The sequence below is a fragment of the Mus caroli genome, unplaced genomic scaffold (assembly GCF_978045245.1).
Source record: "Mus caroli unplaced genomic scaffold, Mus_caroli_1 scaffold_15, whole genome shotgun sequence".
NCBI classification, from domain to species: domain Eukaryota; kingdom Metazoa; phylum Chordata; class Mammalia; order Rodentia; family Muridae; genus Mus; species Mus caroli.
Window position 1 is genome coordinate 18,632,191 of NW_028227270.1, and position 26,532 is coordinate 18,658,722.

The 26,532-nt window shown below is 44.9% G+C and overlaps 1 protein-coding gene across 11 annotated transcripts in view; it reads left to right on the forward strand.

Moving 5' to 3' along the window:
- The window catches only part of Mast4 (microtubule associated serine/threonine kinase family member 4), a 593,693-nt gene extending 576,543 nt beyond the window's left edge, over window positions 1–17,150 (forward strand). For all 11 annotated transcript variants that reach the window (XM_085830879.1, XM_029468311.2, XM_085830875.1 and 8 more), the window contains 3 exons: window positions 6,988–7,124; window positions 9,714–9,895; window positions 10,728–17,150. In XM_085830879.1, the coding sequence (XP_085687005.1) occupies window positions 6,988–7,124; window positions 9,714–9,895; window positions 10,728–14,629 (4,221 nt within the window). In that variant the 3' untranslated portion in view covers window positions 14,630–17,150. The remainder of the gene's footprint in view (window positions 1–6,987; window positions 7,125–9,713; window positions 9,896–10,727) is intronic.
- Window positions 17,151–26,532: the final 9,382 nt, after the last annotated feature.

The window sequence follows — 26,532 nt, forward strand, 5'->3', positions numbered from 1 at the left end:
AGCTTCCCAGAGATGGGAGACTGGGCGGAGCTGCTGATTTTTGAGATTCCTGGGCTGTGAAAGTCACCTGAAACTGTCTTAGACCGTGAGAGCCTGGAATGACTGTGGAGTTTGTCTCCTATTGAGAGCTTGTCTCCTGTGTCTTTCAGTTTTGAGGGCACTGTTGAGAACAGTGGACAAAGAAAGTCCCGTGGTCCTATCTAGGTGTTCACTGTGTGTGTGTGTGTGACCTTTGGAGCTGGAGAATAATTCTCTCAGTTGCCAATCATTTTCTACCAGTGCCTTAGATCAATGATATTTCTAAAGCAAATTTTTGGGGTTGTTTTTTTTTGTTTGTTTGTTTGTCTGTTTGTTTTTCTTTCTGTGTAACCTTGGCTGTCCTAGAACTCTCTCTAGATCAGGCTGCCTCAAACTCATAGAGATCCTCTTGTCTCTGCTTCCCAGAGTGCTGGAATTAAAAGTGTGTGCCAGCACCGCCTGGCAAGCTAAAAGAACTATAAGGTATAAATGGTAATTGCCTTAGTTAGCGTCCTGTTGCCATGATAAAGACTGTGATCGACGGCTTCTTGGAGATAAAAGGTTCTGTTTTGTCTCAGAACTTATAGTCGGTCCATCATAAGGAGATGTAAGAGCAGGGGCCTGGAACAGGGACTAAAGCAGAGGCCATGCAGGAACACTGCTTTCTCAGTCTTTGTTCCTATAGCCCCAAGATCATCTGCCCATGGGTGGCACCGTCACCACTCGGCTCTGCCCTCCCATATCAGTCAAAAAATCAAGAAAACCTCCCACAAGACAGTCAGATGGGGGGGGGCATTTTCTCAGTTTAGGGGTTCTCTTCCTAGATTACCCTAGTTTGTGTCAAATTGATTAAAAATCCGAACTAAGCAGCATAGATATAAATATATACATCCATGTATACATGTATATATAATATATTATATATACACTGTATGCATATATCATGTATATGTATACATAATATTACATATACATGTATATATATTTATATCTGTGCTGGTTAGTTATACATATGTATACAGTATAATATATAATATGTCATATATGCATGTATATATATGTATTTTATATAATATATATTGCACTCTTCATAACAGTAGTGTGTTTATGCAAAATAGCTCCTACCTCAGCCTGTATTTATTTCATAGAATATAGATGTTTATGGAAGAAGAAAATAAGCTGAATTTATGTTATATTTTAACATGATTCTGGATTTCTAAACCTCTCTTCTTGCTTCTGTGAGATTGTATATGCAGTCCCCCTCTCCCTAGAAAGGTCTTTGGAATGTCTTAGAGAGCCAGCTGACCCTCTGTGTGACCTTTCACCTTACCTTGTGACTGTGATCACCTCCTACAACCTACAGCTCCATCAGAGGGTACAATCACTGTGGACCATTGCAAGGGTTCGAGCATGGTGGGGTGTGCTATGCCTTGGCACTTCCTGAAGCTGTAGAGTGCTCTGGCACACATTGAAGGCAGTAGATCCTGCCTCTGGATCATAAAGGAAGCGCCCAGGAGCAGTAGCTAGTGTAACGAAACAAAGATGATGCAAGGGAATTAATTATCACCCCGGCGAATTGCATAATCATGCAGCTTTCTGCCAAACTTAAGCAGCAGTTCTTGAACAAAGAGTGTAAAGTGACCAGCATCGGCAGTGGGCTTCTACACACCATGGCCAGATTCATACTGCAGTGACAGCTCTGTGTAGTATTCCTGGCTGATGCTAAGTATTTACAGCCTCTCATGGCATCCTTAGGAAACAGCAGCAAGATCACTAGTGGGGCTGTGTGCACACATGTACTACATGTATCTGTCTTGTGGGTTGAGAACACCAAGAGCACTTTCTACATCCCATTGCTGCACCTTGAGTCTCATTTCCCCTTACAGCATTGAAGTAGCCCTGCTCTGGAACCTTCAGCTCACAAGTACAGGGAGGCGGGTCCAACAGCAGTCAGCAGTGTAGACTCCTGGGATGAGTGGATGGTCGGCTCCCGGATTCCTTCCCTTCCAGGAGAGCTTGATCGTGGGACAGCATCAGTCTTTCTAAAATAACTTTATGGTCTTTCATAGATGGAGACCATAGTGTCCCAGTTTTTAGCCTTTGCTTGAACGATAACAGGTCAGGCTTAACCCTACAATTAAGGAACTTTCCACTCAGCCGTATTACTTTGTTTAAATTCTTGGTGCATAAGAAAACCTCTAGGCCTCACCAGCACTTGGTTCAGTAACTTCAGGAACTCTGGGAGCTTCTCAAGGATGGGGTGGGGACAACCAAATGGCATGACTGTCATCCTTCCATATTTCCTTGTATTTCCAGAGCTTTGGGCTAAATGCTGCAAGCGTCATCTAAAACAACACAGGGAAATAGCTGATGGGGAGCTGAGGTTATAGTTCCGTTGGTAAAGTATTTCCCTGGCAAGCAGGGGGACTTGAGTTTGATCCTCTAGAACAGTGGTCCTCAGCCTTCCTAATGCTGTGACCCTTTATTTCAGTTCTCCATGTGGTGGTGGCCCCCAGTCATAAAGTATTTCCATTGCTACTCCATAACAGTAATTTTCTTACTGTTATGAATCCTAATGTAAATATCTGATATGCAAGATATCTGATATGTGACCCCCTAAAGGGGTTATGACCCACAGGTGGAGAACCACTGCTCTAGAACCACACAGGGTGCAGACACCTGGAGTCAGTGGCACTTGTGCACTCAACACTGGGGAGTAGAGACAGGAGTGTCACAGGCTTTGCTGGTCAGCCAGGTCAGCCTACTTGGTGAGTTTCAGATCGTGTATCAAGAAACAAGGATGTCTTCTGGCCTCACATGCTTGAGGCTATCATTTAAGGCCTGCACAGATTAACCCTCAGTTCTCTTGAGCTTTTTCGATGCCTCACATGTGCGCGTGCGCGCGCGCACACACACACACACACACACACACACACACACACACACACACACACGATCCTACACAAAACTCATACACATACACATACACATACACATACACATACATATACATACATAGCTAATGAAGCAAGAGTACTTGGCACCCGCCAGGCTCTGCTGGGTTTTACACAAATTCATGTGACCCTCGGTTCTTCTCTGAGGCAGATGCTATAAATAGAGGTGTTCCCATTTTCCAGACACACAAACCAAAGTAGAGAGCCATGAGCAAGGCAGCCGCAACCATCTGCTAGATCAGTGATTTCAACCCAGGCAGCGTGAGTCAGAGGCTGTGCTTTCAGTGCCTCCCACACACTTCTCCAACACAAGCATCTAATTACCAGTGCCTCCTCATCCAATGCTCACAGTAGGAAGGCCTAGCATCACCAGGCTATAATCAAAGTGCTAAACATAAGGAACAGACTGTAAACGTGGCAGAAGTTCCAAAGAAGGAAAGACTACTGGCATCGAAAAAGCTCAAGAGAACTGAGGGTTAATCTGTGCAGGCCTTAAATGATGGTTCGGGGAGTTAGTACATGGAGAAGTAGGGATAGCCCAGGCAACATGGATAGAAATGCAGATGTGAGGTGGGTGGGTCTCAGGTGTTGGGAAGTACACAGTGAGCCTAGTAGGTTGAGGCCTTGGTTCATGTTGGGGTAAGGTGTGCTAGCAGGCTGGAGCTAGGGCGGAGGATGAGAGTCAGGGCCACAACACAAGGGATGCCGGAAGGAAGAAACCTTGACTCAGTTCAGCCCACTTAAAACTTCTCCCCTCCCCTTGTGCACTGAAACCCAGAAAGACTTGCAAGTCAGAGCGAACTAACGAGACATCTAGCAGCCAGCTTGCCTGGTTCTGTTGCTGCTGCTATTGTTTTCTCAGACAGCTATCACAGAGTTCTCTCACACCCCAGCTTCCTTGTAGCTCCTGCTGTAGCTAGGTGGATCCACTAGGTGGCAGGCTTCGCAAACAGCACCCAGTATTTTTTTTATTATTATTATTCATTTACCATTTCTTCTGATGTTTCTGATTAATATTTGCATGATGCACCTTGTGCATTTTTTTTACAACAGGAGCTGTCTTTGGTGTATGAATATCAGTCCAACAAAAGTCATAGGTAGAAACAAACAAAAAGTAGGTTTAGTTTTTGTGGAAGGGGGCATTTATTCAGAGCCTCAATACGTGCTGAGTCAGCGGACCCTGCTCCTCTCCATTTTCTAGTGAGAAGCACTCATGATTTGTACTTTAATTTATCATACACAACTTTATCATGCTTATGCCTCCTTCATTTTTCAGTGATCTAGTTCTCTGAGCATGCCCCACATGGCCCGTGATGTTTTGCTGACCGCCACTGTGGTGGACACAAGCCAGGCACTGGAGAGGTAGAGGGGACCAGGCACCCGCTGCCCATGCGGAGCAGATCGGGAAGGAGGAGCACTGGGGGATGAAGGACAGAGTAGCCAGACTTTGACGGTTCCATTTACCATCATGACTATGAGAGCAAGAATCTCAGGGGTCCTTGAAACTGTTATCATTATCTATAGTCCAACACTGACTGTCCTTTCTCACCTCAGGAGTAGTGACCCAACCCTTGGATCTTGATTATAAGAATAAAGATTATACATGAGAATGACTTTAAAGCTAAATTGTATTTTTAAAACACCAGGTGGCATTGTTAGCCTCCTACTAGGATATGAAAATCAGAGCCAAGTGTGATGGGACATAACCACCATTCTAGCCCTCCAGAGGCTGACGAGGAAGGACTGGCACATGTTTGAGACCAGTGTGGGCTACCCTGTGAGTTCTGGGCTAGCCTGATCTACAGTGTTAGACTGTGCTTTAAAAAAAAAAAAAAAGGCAATGTTGAGATGCATTGGAATACAAGCCCCAGTGGCTCATGGGATATCGACCTAGTGATCATATGGAGGTGTGTGTGCACTCAGTATAGGAAAGTAGCAAGGAACACTTTTGAAAGAGGAGTCCCAGCTGCCTTGTTGCCTCTTTTCATCGATCATGGTCGGAGGAGGGAGGTATGATGTCATTGTATCATCATGGGTTCATCCCATTTATGAAGGCCTCCTTCCATGAACCTTCAATAGCGGATTTTCCACTTGGTGAGAAATAGGCCAACCTCTCCCGTTAAAGAAAATGTAAATGTTTTAAAGTTTTGCATCTACATGTAGGACACACGACTTACCTTTCTGTTGGAATTCAGACCCCACCTACCTAAAATATTTTCTGCAAATCTATTATTAGGTGGGAGATTATACTTCTAAAATGATATATGGAGAGCTATGAAGGCCATAGTGAAAACACTGTGTGTTTTCGATTATAAGCCAGAGGTAAAACATCAACAAAGAGCTCCCTGACGCAGTGGTGGCCAGCCTGTGGGTTGTAACCCCAGGCGTTTGCAAACTAGATACCCTGCATATCGGATGTGTACATTAGGATTCATACCGGTAGTAAAATTACAGTTTTGAAGTAGCAGTGAAATAATTTTATGGTTGGGGGCCACCACAACTATATTAAAGGGTCCCAACATTGGGAAGGTTGAGAACCACTGCCCTAGAGAAATAAAAATAACTAAGGAACCATCGACTCATAAAACTGAAACTCAGAAAAGAGTAACGGTGGGGAGACACCAGTAGGCAGCCAAGATAAAGAGTGTCCTTAGAGAATCTTTGTTGAGGAAGTTTCCAGACATGTGAGATGGAAAATAGAGAGCTACAGATACGACATTAAGATTGTTGATAAGATGTGCATATGTTTATACATGTTCAAAGAATGACGAGGATGCGCTAGGGATGATGTAGCTGTGTAATTTAATGCCAGGGTGTTGCTTAGCATACACCAAGGCCCTCGGTCTGATTTTCACACTTCCTCCTCAAAAACAATTAAAACCCAGCAGGAGATAGATTGAAATATCACCAGTTGTAGCTGAGTGGAGAATTCAATGATTTTTTTTTTCTTTTACTTATGCTTTCCCATTTTTGGTTTTGTTTTGTTTTTTCTTATAATAGCATGTGATCCTTCCCGATCAGGGAGAAGAAGGCAGATATCAGCCAAGCAGAGATCTGCTTTCCCAGTCTCTGTTCCCACAAGAGTGTTCTTCTCATTGTTCCGTATGGCTTAGAACTTAGCTTCTAGGTCCTGGCATGTTAAAGGCCCTTGTTCTTGGGCTACTTCTTTCAAGTTTATCATGGCCACCTCTGACTTTGAAAGACTGTATTTGCTCTCTGGCTATTATGACATGCACAAAGAAATTGTAGGTAGCAGAGTCTCTGCCCACCTGACCCAGTGCCCCTAGGCCTGGCTGCTATTCACCTTCATTACTAGGACCTGCCTAGAATTCCCATCCCAAGGTGAAGTAAAAGGGCTCAGAAGCCCACCGGGAATTATGTGACTGTGCGTGACCTGCTTAGAGAACTCTCCCAGGGGCAGGCACATAACTTCCCAGCACTGTGAGGTGACAGGTTTTATGACAATAAGAGAGGAACCTTCTAACATCATTACAAATAAAAGTCTCATTCGGTTCTGTCGCCCTATGATTTCTAGGTCAAAGAAAAACACGAAACAGAGAAAGAAGGAAAATATATCAAGCAAGACCAGACAGCTCCTGGGCACATTTATATTTAATACATATGGATGAAGATAGCTGTTATTTATAGAGTCCTTTCCATGTGTCACACTTGGTGCTAAAGGCTTTGCAAGCTCTCATTTACTCCTCTGCTGAGCTCTAAGAGATGGTGGGGTCCTGCTGGGAGCTAGTACAGTCTATGAGGAGCAGCGAAGGGCGAGCAGGCCTGCCGAACTTGGATTTGACTCCAATATATGACTCCCACTCACCAAAGAGACTTGTTACTTTACCTTCTCCCCTTTTTGCATTGGCCGGAACTCATGGGTCCAGGATTATGTAGCAGCAGGGAGGTGCCTTTACTGATGCACCTATCTTTTTACTTGTCTTGGAATCTCTTAGTTCTGATCTTGCGTCTTCACAGCATTTCTTTTTAATACCACCTCAACTTTTTTTTTTAGAGTGGGAATAAGGTGTCTATCACCACTACTCCATTTGAAAACACATCCATCAAAACGGGACCAGCCAGGAGAAACAGTTACAAAGGCCGGATGGTGAGACGAAGCAAGAAGTCCAAGAAGAAGGAGAGTCTAGAAAGGTAAGTTGGGTCTGGCCTTCTTTAAAAGGTTGGCAGCCACCTGTGTTGAGTAAAGTATATTCCTTATGAAATACGTCTGAGGAAGGTATGTTTCACTACATGGGAGAAATGCTACACCACAGTTCACGGTAGACATTCAAGGTCAGCGGCATTGCATGTATAGCAGTCATTATTGCTCTCAGTGTATATGCTTGCTGTTAGTTTTTAGCATGTGTCGACACCATGAAAAGGCCGTTTCTGGCTTAAATTTCTCTTTTTTATTTTTGTCTTTTGTGTCTATGTGTAGGCATACACGTGCCACAGTGCATCGGAGATCAGAGGATAGCTTTGGGACTAGTTCCCTCTCTTTCAACCTCAGGCTCAGGGGACTGACCTCAGGTGGTCACGCGCCTGTGGAAAGCGCCTTTACCTGCTAAGCTATCTCAGCAGCTCTGCTGTATTTCGTTTCTCTTTGTGTTGTTGTTGTTGTATTTCTTTAAGCCTTTAGGCATCATGTCAGGAGAGTTGGATTTGACACACTTGACCATCAGGCAGCTTTTCACATGAAATCTGCACTTAAAATATCGTGTGTATGTAACTAAGAAAGTCTTAGCATATATCAAAAAAAAAAAAAAAAGCCCCACATATTTAAGTCTTTGAAATAAGCCTGGAAATAAAAAGCTCTGTGTGACTGGAATCTAGTGAGGTGGCACACATTGGCAGACAAGGAAGCACCAAAAATTCTATGTACTGGCTAAAGCCCGTGTGAGCCTGTGCTCTGGGAAGGGGTGTTTCTTCCCAGTCCAGGCATGGCTCCTTTGAGCTACCGTAGTAGGGATCCCTTGTTCACCTGAGCCTGAGTCTCCTCACGCTGAGTTTGGATAGAGATAGAAAAAGAAGTGATCTAATAAAAGTGTTTCATTAACTCCAGGAAAAACAAAGTCATGTGAGCAGGAAAACACAGAGAGCCTACCTGAGGCTGAGGACCCTGCAGGAGCCACTTAAGTAGTCAGATTGGTGGGGGTCAGGAGTGTGGTATTAGAAGACAGAGGCGACTTTATGAGTTTAATTCTAATTTCATGGTGACATTGGCGTTCTTCTATTTGCTTTGAGTACTGGGCATTGGGCCTCTTGCACATGAACAAGTATTCTATCACCAAGCAACGGCCTTGGCCTCCTTTTTACTTTTTGCTATTGTTTTGTTTTGAGATGGAGTCTCAATTTCCTAGGATGGCCTGAAATTCTCCCTCCCCCACCCCCCACCTCCCACCCCCGTAGCTTTGTTTAAATTCATTTTGTACCTTCCAGTAGCTCTGTTTAAATTTATTTTGTAGCCGAGACAGGCCTTGAACTTGAGGTCCTCTGGCCTCAGCCTTTCCAATGTGCTGGGATTACAGACCTGTACCTCCTGATGCAGTTTCCCATTTTTCATGGTTGGATAGCAAAAGATAAGCACCCCCCCCCCCCCCGCCAGCCTGGAAATCCTAAAACAACCACGTAAGCATGTGAGTTACAGAGACAGAAGCAGAAGCAGGTAGAGGAATGGAAGGTGTAGAAGGTAATTCTGCAGTCTGAGAAGAAAGCAGAGCCCCCTTTCCCGGCCTTCCAGAGCCATCTGACTCCTCCTTATGTGTATGGTATTCTGCCTGCCTATATGTCGATGCACCGTATGCTTGTCTGGTGCCTAGAGAGGCCAGAACAAAGTGACTGGTTCCCTGATACTGCAGTTAGAGATGGCTGTGATCCACCATGTGGTCACTGGGAACCAAACCTGGGTCCTCGGAAAGAGCAGCCAATGAGTGCCCTTAACTGCTGAGCCATCTCAAGTGCCTCGGTTGTCATTTTTATCCTAACCACATCTATCTTCCTCTGATACAAGTTCTAAGATCACTCTGGGTCTCTTGAAGGGACACTTTATATTTTCTTTATTTCTTCAGGTTACACGGGGAAATGTTTTAATGTTTAAGTATTATGACAGCTATCTGTTTAAGCTTACCAGTGCTGGCTTAGGCACTGGTAAAAGTACTGCGTGCAGCTACGGCACTGATAAGCCTTGGGCACCCACACATTTTTTTTCTTATCATGAACTCTTTTAACACTGAGTGCTCATTTGTATCTGCTTCCCACTGATACAATGGCCTGGGCTTCACCTGGCTCTGTGCTTTCCATATAAACACACAGCATACATTGTGTGGGGCATATTTAAAAATCCAAGCACAAGCACAGCAATCAGCCCTTTACAAATAAAAGCCTCTGCCCCAAACCTGTTACCATAAAGTAAGTCTATACCCAACTCAGTAGTCATTGGAGGAAAAGTCTTACCTTTCGATTAAGTCACATCAGTACATACAAGGCATAGATGTACTCATAAGTAGAGTTTTAATATTTTATAACTTTCCTACTGTTTCCTGCCGTTACAAATTGAGACATTCTTCATGTGTACTGTCAGCCTCCTAAGCCATGAGAAAGTTGTCAGCACAGAAGTGGCATGCTACCATTTAGGAGGTCGGCTGTCTCGTCACTGTGTGACGGGGTAGGACTGAGGACTTAGCTCTCGTGAGGATTATTTTAAGAAGGTTCTGAGCCATGTGCTCCTCTGTCTCCACTCAGGAGGAGATCTCTCTTCAAGAAGCTGGCCAAGCAGCCTTCCCCTTTGCTCCACACCAGCCGAAGTTTCTCCTGCTTAAACCGGTCCCTGTCATCTGGAGAGAGCCTCCCGGGTTCCCCAACTCACAGCTTGTCCCCGAGGTCTCCAACACCCAGTTATCGTTCTACTCCTGATTTTCCGTCAGGTAAGTAGATCTTCTCTCCTAGACAGCTCTAGAAAGGAAGATAAGAACCAGACAAGGCTTAGGAAAACAGGCCGAATCACACATGACAGACAGCACTCACGGAGAGGACACAATTGGGGGCCATTCTGTCTATCAGAATAAAGCCGGTAAGAGGGCTGTGGGGAAGCTTGTATAAGAAGCCTTCCCTGGTCTTCATTCTCTGCCATATCCAGGGATCCATCCCATAATCAGCTTCCAAACGCTGACACCATTGCATACACTAGCAAGATTTTGCTGAAAGGACCCAAATATAGCTGTCTCTTGCGAGACTATGCTGGGGCCTAGCAAACACAGAAGTGGATGCTCACAGTCAGCTATTGGATGGATCACAGGGCTCCCAATGGAGAAGCTAGAGAAAGTACCCAAGGAGTTAAAGGGATCTGCAACCCTATAGGGGGAACAACATGATGAACTAACCAGTACCCCGGAGCTCTTGTCTCTAGCTGCATATGTATCGAAAGATGGCCTAGTCGGCCATCACTGGAAAGAGAGGCCCATTGGACTTGCAAACTTTATATGCCCCAATACAGGGGAATGCCAGGGCCAAAAGAATGGGAATGGGTGGGTAGGGAAGTGGGGGGGGGGGGGGTATGGGGGACTTTTGGGATAGCATTGGAAATGTAATTGAGGAAAATACGTAATAAAAAAATATTAAAAATTAAAAAAAAAAAAGAAGCCTTCCCTGAACTTCTGGGATAAGGAGTTGACTTTCCCCAGACCAGGATGGGATGGAGGTATAGGAAGAAATGGAAAGACATCTGGTTGCTCACGGTCTCATGTTTTCCACCCACAGGTACAAATTCCTCCCAGAGCAGCTCCCCAAGTTCAAGTGCCCCCAATTCTCCAGCAGGTTCAGGGCACATCCGGCCCAGCACCCTCCATGGCCTGGCCCCCAAACTCAGCGGGCAGCGATACCGCTCTGGAAGACGGAAGTCGGCTGGCAGCATCCCTCTCTCCCCGCTGGCCAGGACACCCTCTCCAACTCCACAACCTACCTCTCCTCAGCGTTCACCATCCCCACTGTTGGGACACTCACTGGGCAATGCCAAGATCACTCAGGCCTTCCCTAGCAAGATGCACTCTCCCCCCACAATCGTCAGACACATCGTGAGGCCCAAGAGTGCAGAGCCGCCCCGCTCCCCGCTGCTGAAACGGGTGCAGTCGGAGGAAAAGTTGTCACCCTCCTATGGCAGTGACAAGAAGCTTCTGTGCTCCCGCAAGCATAGCCTGGAGGTGACACAAGAGGAGGTACAGAGGGAGCAGTGTCAGCGGGAAGTGACACTGCAGAGCCTGGAAGAGAATGTGTGTGATGCTCCTTCCCTCAGTCGGGCCAGGCCAGTGGAGCAAGGCTGTCTGAAACGGCCCGTGTCCCGGAAGGTGGGCAGGCAAGAGTCTGTGGATGACCTAGACCGGGACAAGCTGAAGGCCAAGGTTGTCGTAAAGAAACCAGAAGAGAAACACGAATCGCACCAGAAACCTCACAGCCTTGGCGGTGATTCGGAAAGCTACGCTCTCTTCAGGCTGGAGGAGAGAGAGAAAAAAGTGTACTCCAAGGGGTTGGAAAGATCAGGCCATTTTGAAAACACATCAGCGGAGTTACCTTCTGTGGGCAGCCTGCTGAAGGACACCCTTCACAAGCAGGCCAGCGTGAGGGCCAGCGAGGGGGTGACCTCAGATGGGGCAGCTTGCAGCCTGACACCAGGGGAGCACAGCCAGTCTCTAGGTGACTTTAAACGGGCCTCGGCTTCTGGCATCCTCCATGATAGTGTGTGCCCCATCTCTGACAGGCCTGCTCCTGGAAAGGTTGAATACTCGGAGAAGGCCTCTCAGGCCAAAGAGCTCCTTCGAAGTGAAAAACTAGACAGCAAGCTGGCCAATATTGATTACCTCAGAAAGAAAATGTCATTGGATGACAAAGATGACAGCCACTGTGCCATCCTGAAACCCAAGATAACATCTAGCGCCCATGAATGTCTGCCAGGGAACCCCATACGGCCCATGGCAGGGCAACAAGAGACCCTGCCAGCCTCTGAGAACCGGGCATTTATCAACAGTACCCACACACCTCAGATGAGTGCAGTTTCCTTTGTTCCTCTCAAAGCCTTAGCTGGCCGAGTAGAGAACGGAGGGGAGAAAGCAGGCTTAGCTGCTCCCGAGTCCCCTGTCAGGAAGAGCCCCTCCGAGTATAAGCTAGAGGGCAGGTCAGTTTCATGTCTCAAGCCGATCGAGGGCACACTGGACATTGCTCTCCTGTCTGGACCTCACGCCTCCAAAACAGAGCTGCTTTCCCCAGAGCCTGCACAGAGTCCCAGCCCAGGCATCAACGTGGGACCATGTGTGCCACTAGCTCTTCCCGGGAGCAGTGGGAAAAAGGGAGACTCCACCAGCCTGAGAGAGCCTTCCTCAGCCAACTTAAAAGTAAATAAATCTTATCTGCTGGAGCCTCGGTTCCTACCCCCGAGCCGGGCTCTCCAGGACTCTCTTGCAGCCCCTGGGCCAGAGCCGAAGTCAAAGCCGGAAAGGAAGCCCATTCATCCTTCTGCCAGGAGCCCAGCAGCTGTCACAGAGAGCAACCTTCAGCAGAAAGAGGGTGGTCCCGCCACACACCAAGACCGCTCCACTGACACTAGGGTCCTCCCTGGCCCAGGGCAGACCCTACACAGTGTGGACCTACCCAGGCTGTGTACACGTGCCCCACTCCCACCGGAAGGGACGCCCGCAAAGGAGAAGCCATGTCTGAAGGAACCCTCTGCCAAGGTGAAAAGCGAGTGGTCTGCCGTGAGGGATGACGGACACAGAGATCCCTGTGCGAAGCTGTGCCCGGCAGAGACTGGTAAAGCCAGCGACAGTTCCAAACCCCTGCCTTCCGGGGGGAGGACCCAACCCGATTTCTACAAGCAGACCCCGTCTTCGGAGAAAACATGGGCGCATGCAAAAACAAACCACAAAGATAGCCAAGATGAGGTGAAGTCGCTGGCCAGGGAGGACTCAGCTTCACTTTTATATGAAAAGGAGATAGGCCGGGCACGAAAAGGTCCTGAACCCAAACCGGAAGTTCCCACTACCCGGTGCCCTCTTCAGCCACCAGGAATTGAGGGCGAGAAGCGGGAAAAGCTCTCCGCTGCCCCCTCTTTGCAGAAACAGGCTCCCAAAGAGCCAGACAGGAAGGAACAGACTCCGCAAAGGCCTGGAGGCAGTGGCCCTCAACAACCCCCACCCACCAAAGAGCTGTCTAACTCAGCATCCTGGCAGCACGGCAGTTCTCCAAGTCACACTTTAAAGAAGGAGCCCGGGACCAAAGCTGCCGCTGCAGAACCAAGCACCAGCCTTCAGGACACTCTCCGATCTGCTACAGCCACCACCACTGCCATCGTCACTGCCACCACCACCACTACCACCAGTGCCGGGCACGGTGACTGCAGTAGCCATAAGGCACGGCCTGGCCCTGACCCCAGCCCTTCAAAGGCTAAGCACCAAGACAGGTCCCTCTCCTCACAGAAGCTGAGTGCTGGCTCTGCAAAAGGCAAAGAGCCTGTCACTCAACCCCCGGGTGCTTCCATCAGAGAAGGCAAGGGTGGCAGCAAGGGTCCAGTGGACACATTTTCTGCTGTCCTGGCCACCCAGGGCAAAGCAAGTGATGTGCTTGTGCAGGGAGAAGGTCGGGTCTCAATCATTCTCCACGCTGAAGAGTGTCCTCTCGATGCCAAACTGAAAACCACCAATGGAGGGTGTCCCCCAGAGATGCAGGCGAAGCATCCACCCAGACAAGGACATCTCAGTGAAGCAACAGACCAGAAGCCACTCACTGCTGGTGAGAAGCAAAGCCCCTCTCCAAAGCATCCCAAACCATCCACTGTGAAAGATTACCCCAGTCTATGCAGACAAACAGACAGAAGCCCAAGCCATCAGGCTACCACTGGGGACAGGAAGGCAGAAGGAAAGAAATGCACAGAAGCACTTTATGTCGCAGCCCCAGAGGGCTACAAGCCAGAGGCCAGCCCTTCTCTCCACCACGGCGAGACCGGACTCAGAGGCTCAGAGAGGCCAGCCATGGGCATGGGGAAGGGCTTCTCTGAGCCCAAGGGGAAAGGGCCAGGTCCCCAGAAGCCACTGGCTGAAACAGGAAAGCCCAGCGGTATGAAAAGGTCACCCTCTGCCACCGTGCAGAGCTCTCTCCGCTCAGCTGCCCCCCCAGAAAAGTCTCTGAGTTACTCAGCCAGCTTTCCCGAGGCCCAGCCTGGAGTGCGAGAGGTCCCTGCAGGCAACAGCAGCCCCTCATCTGCCAAGGCTACAGGGGGGACCTCAGAGTTCCCAGCCCCCAGCAGCAGGGACCACAGGAAGCTTCAGTCTGGAGGAGACGGCCGAAGCCAAATGATAAAGAGTGACTCTCTGCCCTCCTTCCGCCTCTCCAACTCTGCTCTGGAGTCCCATTTCCAGGATCCACAGGTGCCCATCGCATCAGGCCACCGAGGCAGGGCACTGTCAGTAACTGCTGCCACAGGAGAACCCAAAGGGAGAGAGCTTGCCCAGCCTCCCCCAGTCAGGAAACAGAATGCGTGCAGAGAGGTGACCAGAGCACCCCCAGCCCCAAGCACAGATCGCTCCCTCCCTCTTTCCTCAGAGAAAGACTTCGTGGTTCGGCAGAGAAGGGGCAAGGAGACCTTAAGGAGCAGCCCTCACAAAAAGGCCTCCTAACAGGCAGCTCTGGTGGCATGGCTATGAGACCCAGCCCAAGCGTAGCTGAGACTGGGTCTTTGTCACCTTACAAACCAGCACTGTATGGGAATGTCCTCCTTGCAGAGCCCAGAGGCTCATAAGGAGGAGGAGAGACAGAAAGAAAAAAAAAAAAGGGAACTTACTTCCAGATGCCTTCCCAGTAGTAACCGGTAAAACTGTTGCCAGATAGTGTTTGTACAAAACCTGCCTTCCCAGCGATGAGCTGGTGAGGAAGAGAGAAGCTCTGTGTACATAACTTAGCAATGTGTTTGGTTCGGGATGTAGAGTGTGCACCTTGCAGCTGACCACCTTGCTGACGGAAGCTTTTCTAAATTGAACAGACTTGTTTCTACCACTTAAGCATAAGCGAAGTAATAAAGCAAAGTGGTCAGGCTGGGGGAGGTGTGTGAAAAATAGAAACTCACCCGTCACTGCGTGTGTATGCCTCCACCTATGTGTTTTGGTCTGTGGTTTGAGAATAGTTCAAGGTTCCATTTGTAGAAGTAGAGTTAAAGATGAAAGGAAGGCCCTAACTACAGTAGATGGTGAGGTTTTTTTGTGTGTGTGTGTGTGTGTATATTTAACCAGGATTTCTGATAGTACCGAATCTGGCTACCTGTATTTCTGAGCTGCTGCTTTTGGGCCCCTCCGCTAGGAGTGGCCAGGACAGGGGGAGCTGGGCATCTCTTTGATAGCCCTCGTAGGGGACATTTTGACCCTCAGGTCCAAGTGGCCCAAAAGGCAATGGTCCTTGTCTCTGGGTTCTATGTCTGGTCTTCACCGGAGGGCACACAGGGACTATAAACACACTGCAGGTCAGCTTTCTTTCTTTCTCTCCTTCCCTCCTTTCTAAGCTCTACCCTCAGGCCTTTATGCTGTGAGTCCAAGAAGCACATATTCGTGGGAGGCGCTGGACCAGCCCTGCTGGTGAGGAAACAGGCAAGTCCCTGGCTGCACACAAATCTGCTAGCACTTAGGTGGAGCGATACGCATTAGGCATTGGAAGAGGCTTTAACTTTGCTTTGGTTGAAGAAAAGGAGGGGGGGTGGATTTTGGCATCATAGCATATATATTAAAGAATAATCAGGACATCAGATACATTTTAATACATAGCTGGGGCCTTATGTTGTAGATGAAGCTTGCTGTTTTTAGCAAGTTCCTGGGTTTCACATTCATTTCTGACGCATCGAGTAGCTCCATGCATTTCATAACACAATCTCTTTATTTGTATGCAAAAAAAATTTACTGTATTAATAAAGAGCATCATTTTGTAACAAAGAGACTGGAGCTATTTGGTGCTTGAATGTGAACATCCTTTTTACTTTTGCTAAGCCTTATTTAAATTTTGTATACCAGGAAATATGTAGAACTTGTCAGATCATTTTAGCTCTGAGGGTTTTTCTGGGTTGTTTCTGTTGTTTCGATGGTTTTTTATGTTTTGTTTTGTTTTGTTTTGTTTTGTTGGTGGGTTTGGGTTTTTGTTTTGTTTTGTTTTGTTTTGTTTTTTTAACGGCTTGTTTTGAATTGTAAGATGGCACTTGCTGACTAAGACACAATGCAGACAAATTTTTATAAGATGCTTGGGATCCATAACAAGACTTTGTTCTATAAGAGGAAAAAAAATTATAAATGAATAATGAACCTAGCTCCAGACCCCTCGGGGGTGTCTTGGTGTCTGTACACCATAGGATTGTTTATGTGAGCACAGCCCTGTGGATTGTAAATCACCTAGCGAGGTTGTAAGCACTCCAGAAACAAAGGCATCACGTCACCATCTGCCTGGTTGCCCTTGGTTGCCAAGCCAGTTGGTGATGGCAAAAAGAAAGGAAAGGGGAGTTTCTGCCCCACCCCTGTCTCCCCACCCCCAGACAGCTCCAGCCATCCCCCCATCACTACATTGTGAAACTGTAGAACAAATATTTTTTTACAAGAACTCCAATGGGTCTCAAAAAAACGGTCTCAAAGCTTATAGTGCATATCTGGTTGGCAGATCTAACAGCCTAATCCTTCTCCACGCAGAGATGAGGACAGGTCTGTCCAGGACGTAGTTCATGGTTTACAGTCTTTGCTTTTTAACTGTCCCGTTTTCTTTAAAGCACAGCCAGCTGCTTGTTTACAAAGGATATTTTTTATGTATATTTTGTATAGTGTATTATCATTTTTGCCAAATTTGTGTTTGCATTTTGGATGAGTAAAGGAGGACTTAAGGTTGCTCACATGTGATACCTGTTTGTTGTTGTGAAATCTCCCCCCAACCAGCTGGTAGGATCTCTCCCGTGTTCCCTTTGGTCAGTCTCCGTGTGGTTGTAAGATGTGCCCCTTGGTAGCGCTCCCAGCTGTAGACTTACCAGCTTCAGTTTGTTAGGATCTGTGCAATAAAGTGTTTGCAGTCTTATTTTCTCTGAGAACTACCCCCCCATGAATGTCATAATTGTTGTATATTGAACAAATATTTATACTTATGCAGTTGCATAACATTGAATAAAAATTTAGCATGAAAGATGACTGGCGTGTTTCTTCGAGTATGTACAGATACATGCCACATACGTGGGAATCCCTTGGGTTCTCTAGGAATGCTTTTCGGTGAGCGGAGTGGTGTGCCTCTTTCCTTTTTGCCCTACACAAATAGTTTGTTCCTCAAGGAAAATCTTCTAGCTTATTCGTCCTGTTTTGTGCCCCCCCCCCCAGCCTTCCACAGAATATACCAACATACCCACAGATAACTCACCACCTTTCCAGCAGAGAGGTCTCAGCTCCTATGACTCCCCGTGTTCTTTAAGATCCCAATCTAAAGACTACCTCCCAGTGTCAGAAACCCCCTTTCCTTGCTTCCTTCTTTACTGGCCAAAGAAGCATATGTACTTGATAGGTTTTAGACCCCCTGGCACTCTCAATACCAGGGTGTGGCTTCTACATACTGTACACACTGGTTTGAGGGGCACAGTGTTCACCATTTCCCAGCATCACTCATGTGGCCCATGTCCCACTGCCGACCAGTATCCTCCAACACGACTCCCTTTTAATCCGAATCCAACTATTTTCCTCCTCACACGTGTATGCCCATGCAAACACACATTCACAGAAATCCAACGCTCACTAGTGTTCTCTAATGTTCCTTCCATCCCTCAAACCTTCCTGCCTTCCCCATCTTTCCTCTGGTCACATCCTAATTTTCTACCAAAAAGATTTCTCTCTGGTAAAACAAAACGACAACAAGACAAAAAAATTTTTTTTCTGATCATTTTCACAAACTCTTGTCATTAACCCCCACCCCCAGCCCGCCACCTCTGCCTCCTCCCTGAGCAGCTGTCATAGTCTCTCCCCAAAGTAACAATAGAAGCTTCCTAAGTTTCCCTCTCTCTACGCTCAGCCCTCTTCTGTTTCCCCCAATGATCCTAGAGAGATTTACACACACACACACAATACTGCTTTAAGTGTTTAAAAACCTCCCTCAAACATTCTTTTTTTAGTCTATCTTTTAGAACATTTCCCATTGTTTTAAGAAAGTTTCAGGTTCCCAGTATTTTCTGGAGCTGAAAGCCCAGAATTGGCTGGTCCCATTTGTTCAGCTGCTGGCCAGGGCTTCGAGGCGGTGGCTGTCATAATGGTGGAAGCCATTGCAAGAGAGATCATATAACAAGATGGGAAGGCAGGCTTGTTCTTTTCTATATAAAAAGCTACCCTTGTGAGAACAAACCAGAGCCCAAGACAACTAACTACATTAACCCCTACTGAGGGTGGCATTTCCAGTGTCCTACTGACCTTTTCAGGGACTTTAAAAGCTCAGTGCTGCCATCTTGGGGAAGTAGCTTCCAGGATTTAGTCACTTTTAACATTAGCAGAGAATAAAACCCCAACTAGTGAATGAATGTTCTTTGCCTCGGGTACTAGAAAGACCTTTCCTAGCAGGCTATGGGATTCACAGCATTATCTTGGAATTTTCTGTTCCTCCATGAAGATCTTTCTGAGATCCAGGCTTCCTGTTCATCTTTCCTGCTTCCTTTTTCTACAACTACAAACATAGGAAAGATTTCCTTAGCTGAATTGAAGAAAAAAAACTGTTAATAGTGCCTATCATTTTTGTGGCTACTTCATCAGAGTACCACATTATATACTAGATGCAAACCTTATTCAATCTGTGCGTCCATCCTTGAGTTCTATGCTCTTTCATCATAGCCGTTAAGTAACCCCAACCCAGAAGACAGAGGTTAAGAGGCAGCCTAACCTTGACTTACAGGCTTAGGAGTTGGCCTTCTGCACACTCACTGGTCAGCACACACTTGTAATCTACCTCCAGCCTGGTCTTTCTTCCACCTTCCTTTTTGTAAATCAGAATCTGAAAGGGATCAGAATCACAACAATTTTTTTTTTGCTTGCATACCATAATTCTTCCTGCTGAGATGCATCATTTTATACATGAAAATGATCGATTTACTGGAACTTGGTACCATGCTATGGAGAAGAAGAAGCCCAGTCTCCCCATGGAGGAACCCCCCCCCCCAAGAGTATTAAGCACATGCATTTTCAGAACCGCCAGCAGCCACAGAAGTACTCGTTACTCAACCAGTTTCTAGTGAGTGTATAACGAGTTAGATGAAGAAATGAAAAAATGGAAATGAAAATGAAAATGGAAAGGGTAAGGTTCCAACGGTATTTACTCTGTTCCAGGCTGAGCAAAACTAAAGAGACCATGAAAAGGCAGACTCGGAACTGCCAGATTCCTGTGAGTCTAGTCACCGGGATGGAATTCCCTGTGTGATGATTTTAGCATCTACACAATACTGTTGGGGATTTTTAAAAGATGCATTCATCTTTATGTATATGAATTTGTGTGTGCACTCGCACACACACACACACACACACCCCTTGTTTGCATGTCTAGTGCCCATGGAGGCCAGAGGAGGGTATCAGAGCCCCCTGGAACTGGAGTTATAGACAGATAAGCTGCCATGTGGATCCTGGGAAGTGAACCCAGGTCCTCTTAGAAGAGCAGCAAGTGCTTTTATAACACTGAACAGCCCCCAGTTTTTAATTTTGCAAGTATAGTTAAATAATTGAAGCAATAGTATTTCTCTAACCAAGTAAGGACTGTATCCTTGAGCCCAAGGCACTGTTCTCAGTGAATCTCGAATGATGGGGCCATAGGTTTCAAAAATTATGAATTGACTTTTTGCATAGGAATGAAAATTAAGTAGGGAAGAAGGTCTAAGAGTATCGTGCTTAGATAAATAGAAGGGGAAATCACTTCCAAAAAACCAAAAATAGCACTAATCTACTCATGCGAGGAGATCATATTGGCCCTCCAACAATCAGGCTCTCCTAAGCCAGCAGGCTGGCTTATTTTATCCCCAGCATGCACATGAGCCTCATGGGTCTCTTTCATGTTCTGCTCAGACAGCTGGGTAGGGCTAAACATTCGGAAAATCCATTAATGTCTTCAGTGAACCAAACGCTACTCACTAACTGTTTGACCATACGAAAAAATGACCAGGTCCAAACATTTGACTTCTCAGGTGTTCTGAAGAACAGTCAAAGGTCGAGGAAGGAGCAAAAACAGAACAGCACTGGTTGAGCCACCTCCTCACTCCATGAGAAATCCCCAAGAGAGCATTAAGCTATTTGCCATTCATTAATGAAAAAAAAAAACCAAACAAAAGATATTACCCATATAACTGCTAGTACAATTACCCAGAGTTTAAGGAGCCTGCCCATTTAAAATGGACCCAACAATGCCTATATCCCTCAACTTCAAAGCCAGCTAGAGACCAAGACTCTCAGGTCCTACTTCTGACTAACTAATTTTCCTCCCTTTAGCCCACTTGGTTCTCCATTCAAGTTTAAGACATTCTGTTAGCATTTCTTTCCAGACTCTCTAGAAGAAAGTTACTTTGGGTGTTTATCAAACATACAGATTCGAGGCTGCAGGCTGCGTCTCAAAGCCCCAGGGAGGGGCTGGAGAGATGACTCAGCAGTTAAGAGCACTGGCTGCTTTTTCAGAAGCTCTGATTCCCACCACACACATGGCAGCTCACAGGCATCTATAACTCCAGGCTTGAGAACTGATGCCCTCTTTTAACCTCCATGAACACTGCCACAAGTGGTACAGAGAAATACAGGCACAAAAAAACACTCACATACACTAAATATAGGTTTTAAGGTGGGTTTTTCCTTGTTTGTTTGTTTGTTTATTCTGCAAGAAGCCTGGGAAATGGTTTGTAATCATTCGATAAGACTACCTAACCCTTCTGATTAGTGCTGGTCTACAAATGTGCTAACCATCTGTTCAAACTTAGCTCTGGCTAGTGTGTGACAGTTACTACTGCTTAGATCCTTGGGTATGAGGTACTCCTAATTATCAATAAGTAAGTAACTTTAATATTTGTTAACCTACTTCATATGCTTAGCAATGTCTTCCATCTGCCATCTTTCTTGAGCCTCTGCATGATCGCTTGAACTTGCCTGTGCTTTTCCCATTTTCCAGACAAGGAAACAGTCCCACGAGTGCTGACAACCTTTCCAGACATCACCAAATGGCATAGAATGCCAGGCTGCTCTCACTGAGCTAAAACACCATTCTTTCTTTAAAACAAACAAACAAACAAACAAAAAAACATATAGTGCTAAATTACAAATTTTAGAATTGGTGGAAAATTGCAAGGCAAAGGAAGATGATCATTCTCCATGGTAGAACTCCCTTATTTTAATTAAGCAGCAATTTCCCACGTAACATTTTTGGTTCCCAACACAAATGCAACATGAAGACATCTAGCTATATCAACGACACATATGCCCTTCAATGAAGGTCAAATGTTAGGAACTCAAATATTAGAAAATATTAGGGTGTTGAAGTAATACTATAAACATTTCCTGCTAGTATGTTCAACTCATTCCTCAAGACAATACATGTGTGTCATTCCTTTCCATTATATTTAATATTGCACACACGTCATACAGTAAAGAGTTAGATATGACTAACACTTTGGAAAACCTATTTTTATTACTTTCTGCTTTATTTAGAAGCCAGTCATCCTATGTCAGGGTCATATTCTGGAGAGCTGAGACACCTCAGACTCCTGACTAGAATCATTAACCCCTATCCTTACACACACACAAAAAAATACAGCAACATTTCAGTGAATTCTGAAACCACAAATTACAAAAGACAAGGTCATTTTCTCATATTTGCAGTTGAGAATGGACAGTTGATCTTGTTCAAAAGAGAGTTCCTTAAACCAATCACTTAAGTTTACGGGTGTTTATGGAACAAAGAAAACCACAACTTGAATCAAGCAGGATTTCAGCTCCTGGCAGTGATCAGACAACAGTGGTAGGAAAATAGAAGCAGAGAAAGGATCACTGGGCACAACCTAAATGGCCTAGTCAATTAGTTGTTGAATAAGTTGACTCCAGCTTAAGCAATTAGCTGTCCACAGGGCCTTCCTTTACTAAGCTCAGCTGCTATGTTTAAACGGCAGTGTTTTGGTTCGTTGGCCTCAGTTCTATGCGCCCAGTCTATATCCATGGTCTCCCACAATTCCCACTGTGTGAGAACCTGATCAGGATCTGGGCCAGTGTGTTCGCTCTCAGGAGACATCATCTCTAGAATATGGTGTCCTCCTGAGCAACCGTTTGAGTGGTCCTTCCAGGCTAGAGGCCAGTTACAAGCCATCATGGCTACATGTGGACATCCGAGACTTTGAGGGAGCACAGTGTTCAAGCAGAATGATAAAACTACCAGGACTGTGTACTGTCAAGGTCTTCCACAAAAATCAAAAGTCAGACAGCTTAAGAACAGGCCACATGAGGAGTCTAACCTGCCCATTTTAGTCTATTTAATTCACTTGTAACTGAGTATCTGGCAGTCCCCAGTGTGCTTTATACACATTGAACACAAATTATGTGTTATAAAGACTCTGTCCTCCCTGTTCGGCTGGTAAGTGATCTGGCACCTTGTTTCTGAATGGAACGAATTCAGGGAGAAGATGGATCTAGAGGTTCAGTTGCCTGCCTAGTCCTGTTGTGTTAGAACCCAGTGCTTATACAAATGAGTAGCTGCCTCGTCATGACAGTCTCATTCTGTATTGTGGGGAAATGTGTCTAAGGTTTCTAGAAAGCTTTTGCTAGTAGATGCTACATGAATACTCCAACAGGTAGTCTATTCTAGGAGTCCAGAGGCTCCCCAAAGTTAGAAGATACAGACTCAGAAGTTTTATTTCAACCTCTGCTGGAAGGGCTTAAACAGCCAACATGTCTGTCTCCCCCTCATAACTACAATTATTCTGTGCACTCTACATTGGACTGCAGAGCCTTTAGCAGTGAAAACTAAAACTCTACTTTAGCAGTAAAACAAAGACTGAGAAGCCTCAAAGCCCACTCTGGGTTCCTATTTAACATGAAATTTAAATCCCAGTGCAGGCAATCTGATTTGGTCAAACCTTGAGGCATTCACTTGAATTGCATATCTCAGCAGTCTAAAAACAACTTGGCTTGGTACGAAGGCAGAGAAAATATTCCCTAGATTCCAGTCAACAGCTCTTCTTCCTGATGTAGGGTTAGCTGTTTTAGGAAGAGTTGCTCTGCTAGTATTATAGGAATTCTTTATCTTGTCCAAGAATAAGATCTTTATGCTATGAGAAACCTATACTTAGTAGGGTCCCCCTTGGTGAGGGTGAGATTATCTGGAAATGACAATGCTTCAAGCAAGAGAAAATAACATCTATGAAATGATGCTGCCCAAGGTGGCTGTGTGTGTGTGATAGTCACGTTCATACTGTTGTGATACCATGCATGTCACATGTCATGTGCACCATGACAAATGCAGCTTGTAGAGGAAGGATTCGTTGATGTCACTACACCACAGTCAAAGACCAGCTGAGATTTCACTATAAGAGTCACAAAAATTGACAAGAAAACTCTGTAGGAATAATGTTTTTGTGCATTGTGTAAAATCCTTGTGTTATGCAAATGCTGATTTCTCTGCCCTCATATCTTGTTTCAGTATGGACACAGCATTATAATGCTTATGCCAAGAATCTCCTGTGTCAAATTTGTGTAAGCAATGTTTATCATTTATTTTCTGTCTTGCTAATAAAAGCTGATTACCCAATGGCTATAGAGAGGAGAGAATAGGGCAGACTTCTGCCAGCCAGGGGAAAAAGAGAAAGTGAGAAGAGTAAGACAAATTGAACCAAGAGGAGAGAAGAGAGAAGATATGAGAGTTTAGTTAGAGCACGAAAGGTCCTAAATGCAAGTATTATGGGGATTTTGGCTGGAAGGTAGGTAGATTAGCTTAAAGGCTTAAATATATATCAAATGACTGCCCAGGTATTGTTGTAAAGGCTTAAATAAATATTGGTCTCTCTGTATCATTATTGAGGAATTAGCTGGGATAAAGAAAAACAGCTGCTGTATTAATTTACAGCATACATTTATATTAAAATTACCATTTACAAAACCCAGTGTCTATTCCAGTCTTCTAAAATAATTATGATCAAATCAGGCATATCAGGTTTCTATTTGAGTTTCATAATTTTTAATTCTAATTTTATTTCTGTGTATGAATATGAGTTTGCATGAATATATTTGCATACATGCATTTAGGAGATCAAAGGCCACCAGATGCTCAAAGTTAGAGTTACAAGAAATTGTGAGCTACCACATAGGTACTGAAAATCGAACCCATTTCCTCTCCCACAGCAGCAGTAAGTGCTCTCAATAACCAAGCCACCTCTCTAGCCCCTCATACACGTTTTAAGCACATTAACTTATCCACACAAACACAATTCAGAGAGGATCCAAGACCACTTATTGAGTGTGCTAATTTTTGTGAAGAGCGTTATTGAGTATAAAGCTTGTCTCTATTCAATAGTTTCAAAAGGCATATTTTGTCAAATTACAGAATACAACTCTTCCAGGAGTAAGAACATAGGTTAGCAAATTACTACCCTGCATCCTTACACCTTTGATATGGAGAGTCAAGTCTCAGAAACACTTTAATTACTTTCTGACTTTAGCCAGCTTGATCAAAAAGCTTTTTTCATAAGATTCATCTCCCATATAACTTACAACCTTACTATCCATTCAGTTATTTACTCTGGAGTGTTTTTCTTCTTTTCCTCCTCTCTCTCTAACTTTGGAATAACTAGTCATTCTACTTCAAACCAACAGCATCACTTAAAAAACAACAAAAGAATATGGGTTATTTTAAATTATGTGTATGTTTCTGTATTGATATGAACATGTGACTTTCAGTGTCTATGGATAGCAGAACAGGGCACTGGATCCCCAGAGCTGGAGTTACAGGCAGTTGTGAGCTACCTGGTGTGAGTGCTAGAATCCCCATCCCCTGGAGCTGAAGTTATAGACATACAGATGATTGCAAATCACATGACATTGGGTCCTCTGTAAGAACAGCAAGTGCTCTTAACCACTGAACTCAGGGCTGAAATCAACCAAGTAGAAGCAAAGAGAACTATACAAAGAATCAACAAAACCAGGAGCTGGTACTTTGAGAAAATCAACAAGATAGATAAACCCTTAGCCAGACTCACCAGAGGGCACAGAGACAGTATCCAAATTAACAAAATCAGAAATGAAAATGGAGCCATAACAACAGAAACTGAAGAAATTTTAAAAATTATCAGATCCTACTACAAAAGCCTATACTCAAGAAAACTGGGAAATCTAGATGAAATAGATGATTTTCAAGACAGGTACTAGGTACCAATGTTAAATCAGGATCAGATAAACCATCTAAACAATCCCATAACCCCAAGGAAATAGAAGCAGTCATTTAAAGTCTCTCAACCAAAAAACCCCCAGTACCAGATGTTTTTAGTACAGAATTCTATCAGACCTTCAAGGAAGACCTAATATCAATACTTTTCAAAGTATTTCATAAAATAGAAACAGAAGGAACAGTAGCCAATACATTCTATGCAGGCACAGTTACACTGATACCTAAACCACAAAAAGATTCAACAAAGAAGGAGAACTACAGATCAATTTCCCTCATGAATACTGTTGCAAAAATACTCAATAAAATTCTTGCAAATCAAAGCCAAGAACACATGAAAACAATCATTCACCACGACCAAGTAGAATTCATCCCAGGGATGCAGGGATGGTTCAATATATGGTAATCTACTATATAAACAAACTCAAAGGAAAAAAAAAACCACATGATCTTCTCATTAGATACTGAAAAATCCTTTAACAAAGCACAACACTCTTTCATGCTAAAAGTATTGGAGAGAGAAGGAATTCGAGGTCCATACCTAGATATAATAAAAGTAATATACAGCAAGCCAATAGTCAATATCAAACAAAATGGAGAGAAAGTTGAAGCAATCCTACTAAAATCAGGGACTAGACAAGGCTGCCCACTTTCCCCCTATCTATTCAATATAGTACTTGAAGTTCTAGCCAGAGCAATTAGGCAACAAAAGAAGATCAAACGATACAAATTGGAAAGGAGGAAGTCAAGATACCACTATTTGCAGATGACAGGATAGTGTACATAAGTGATCCTTCCCAAAAAGTCCTCAGAACTCCTACAGCTGATAAACAACTTCAGCAAAGTGGCTGGATACAAAATTAACTCAAACAAATCAGTAGCCTTCCTCTGAATATAGGATAAATAGACTGAGAAAGAAATTAGGGAAACAACACCCTTTACAGTAGTCACAAATAATATGAAATATCTTGGTGTGACAGTAACTGAACAAGTGAATGATCTGTATGACAAAAATTTTAAGTCTCTGAAGAAAGAAATTGAAGAACACCTCAGAAGATAGAAAGATCCCCCATGCTCATGGATCAGCAGGATTAACATAGTAAAAATGGCCATCTTACCAAAAGCAATCTACAGATTCGATGCAATC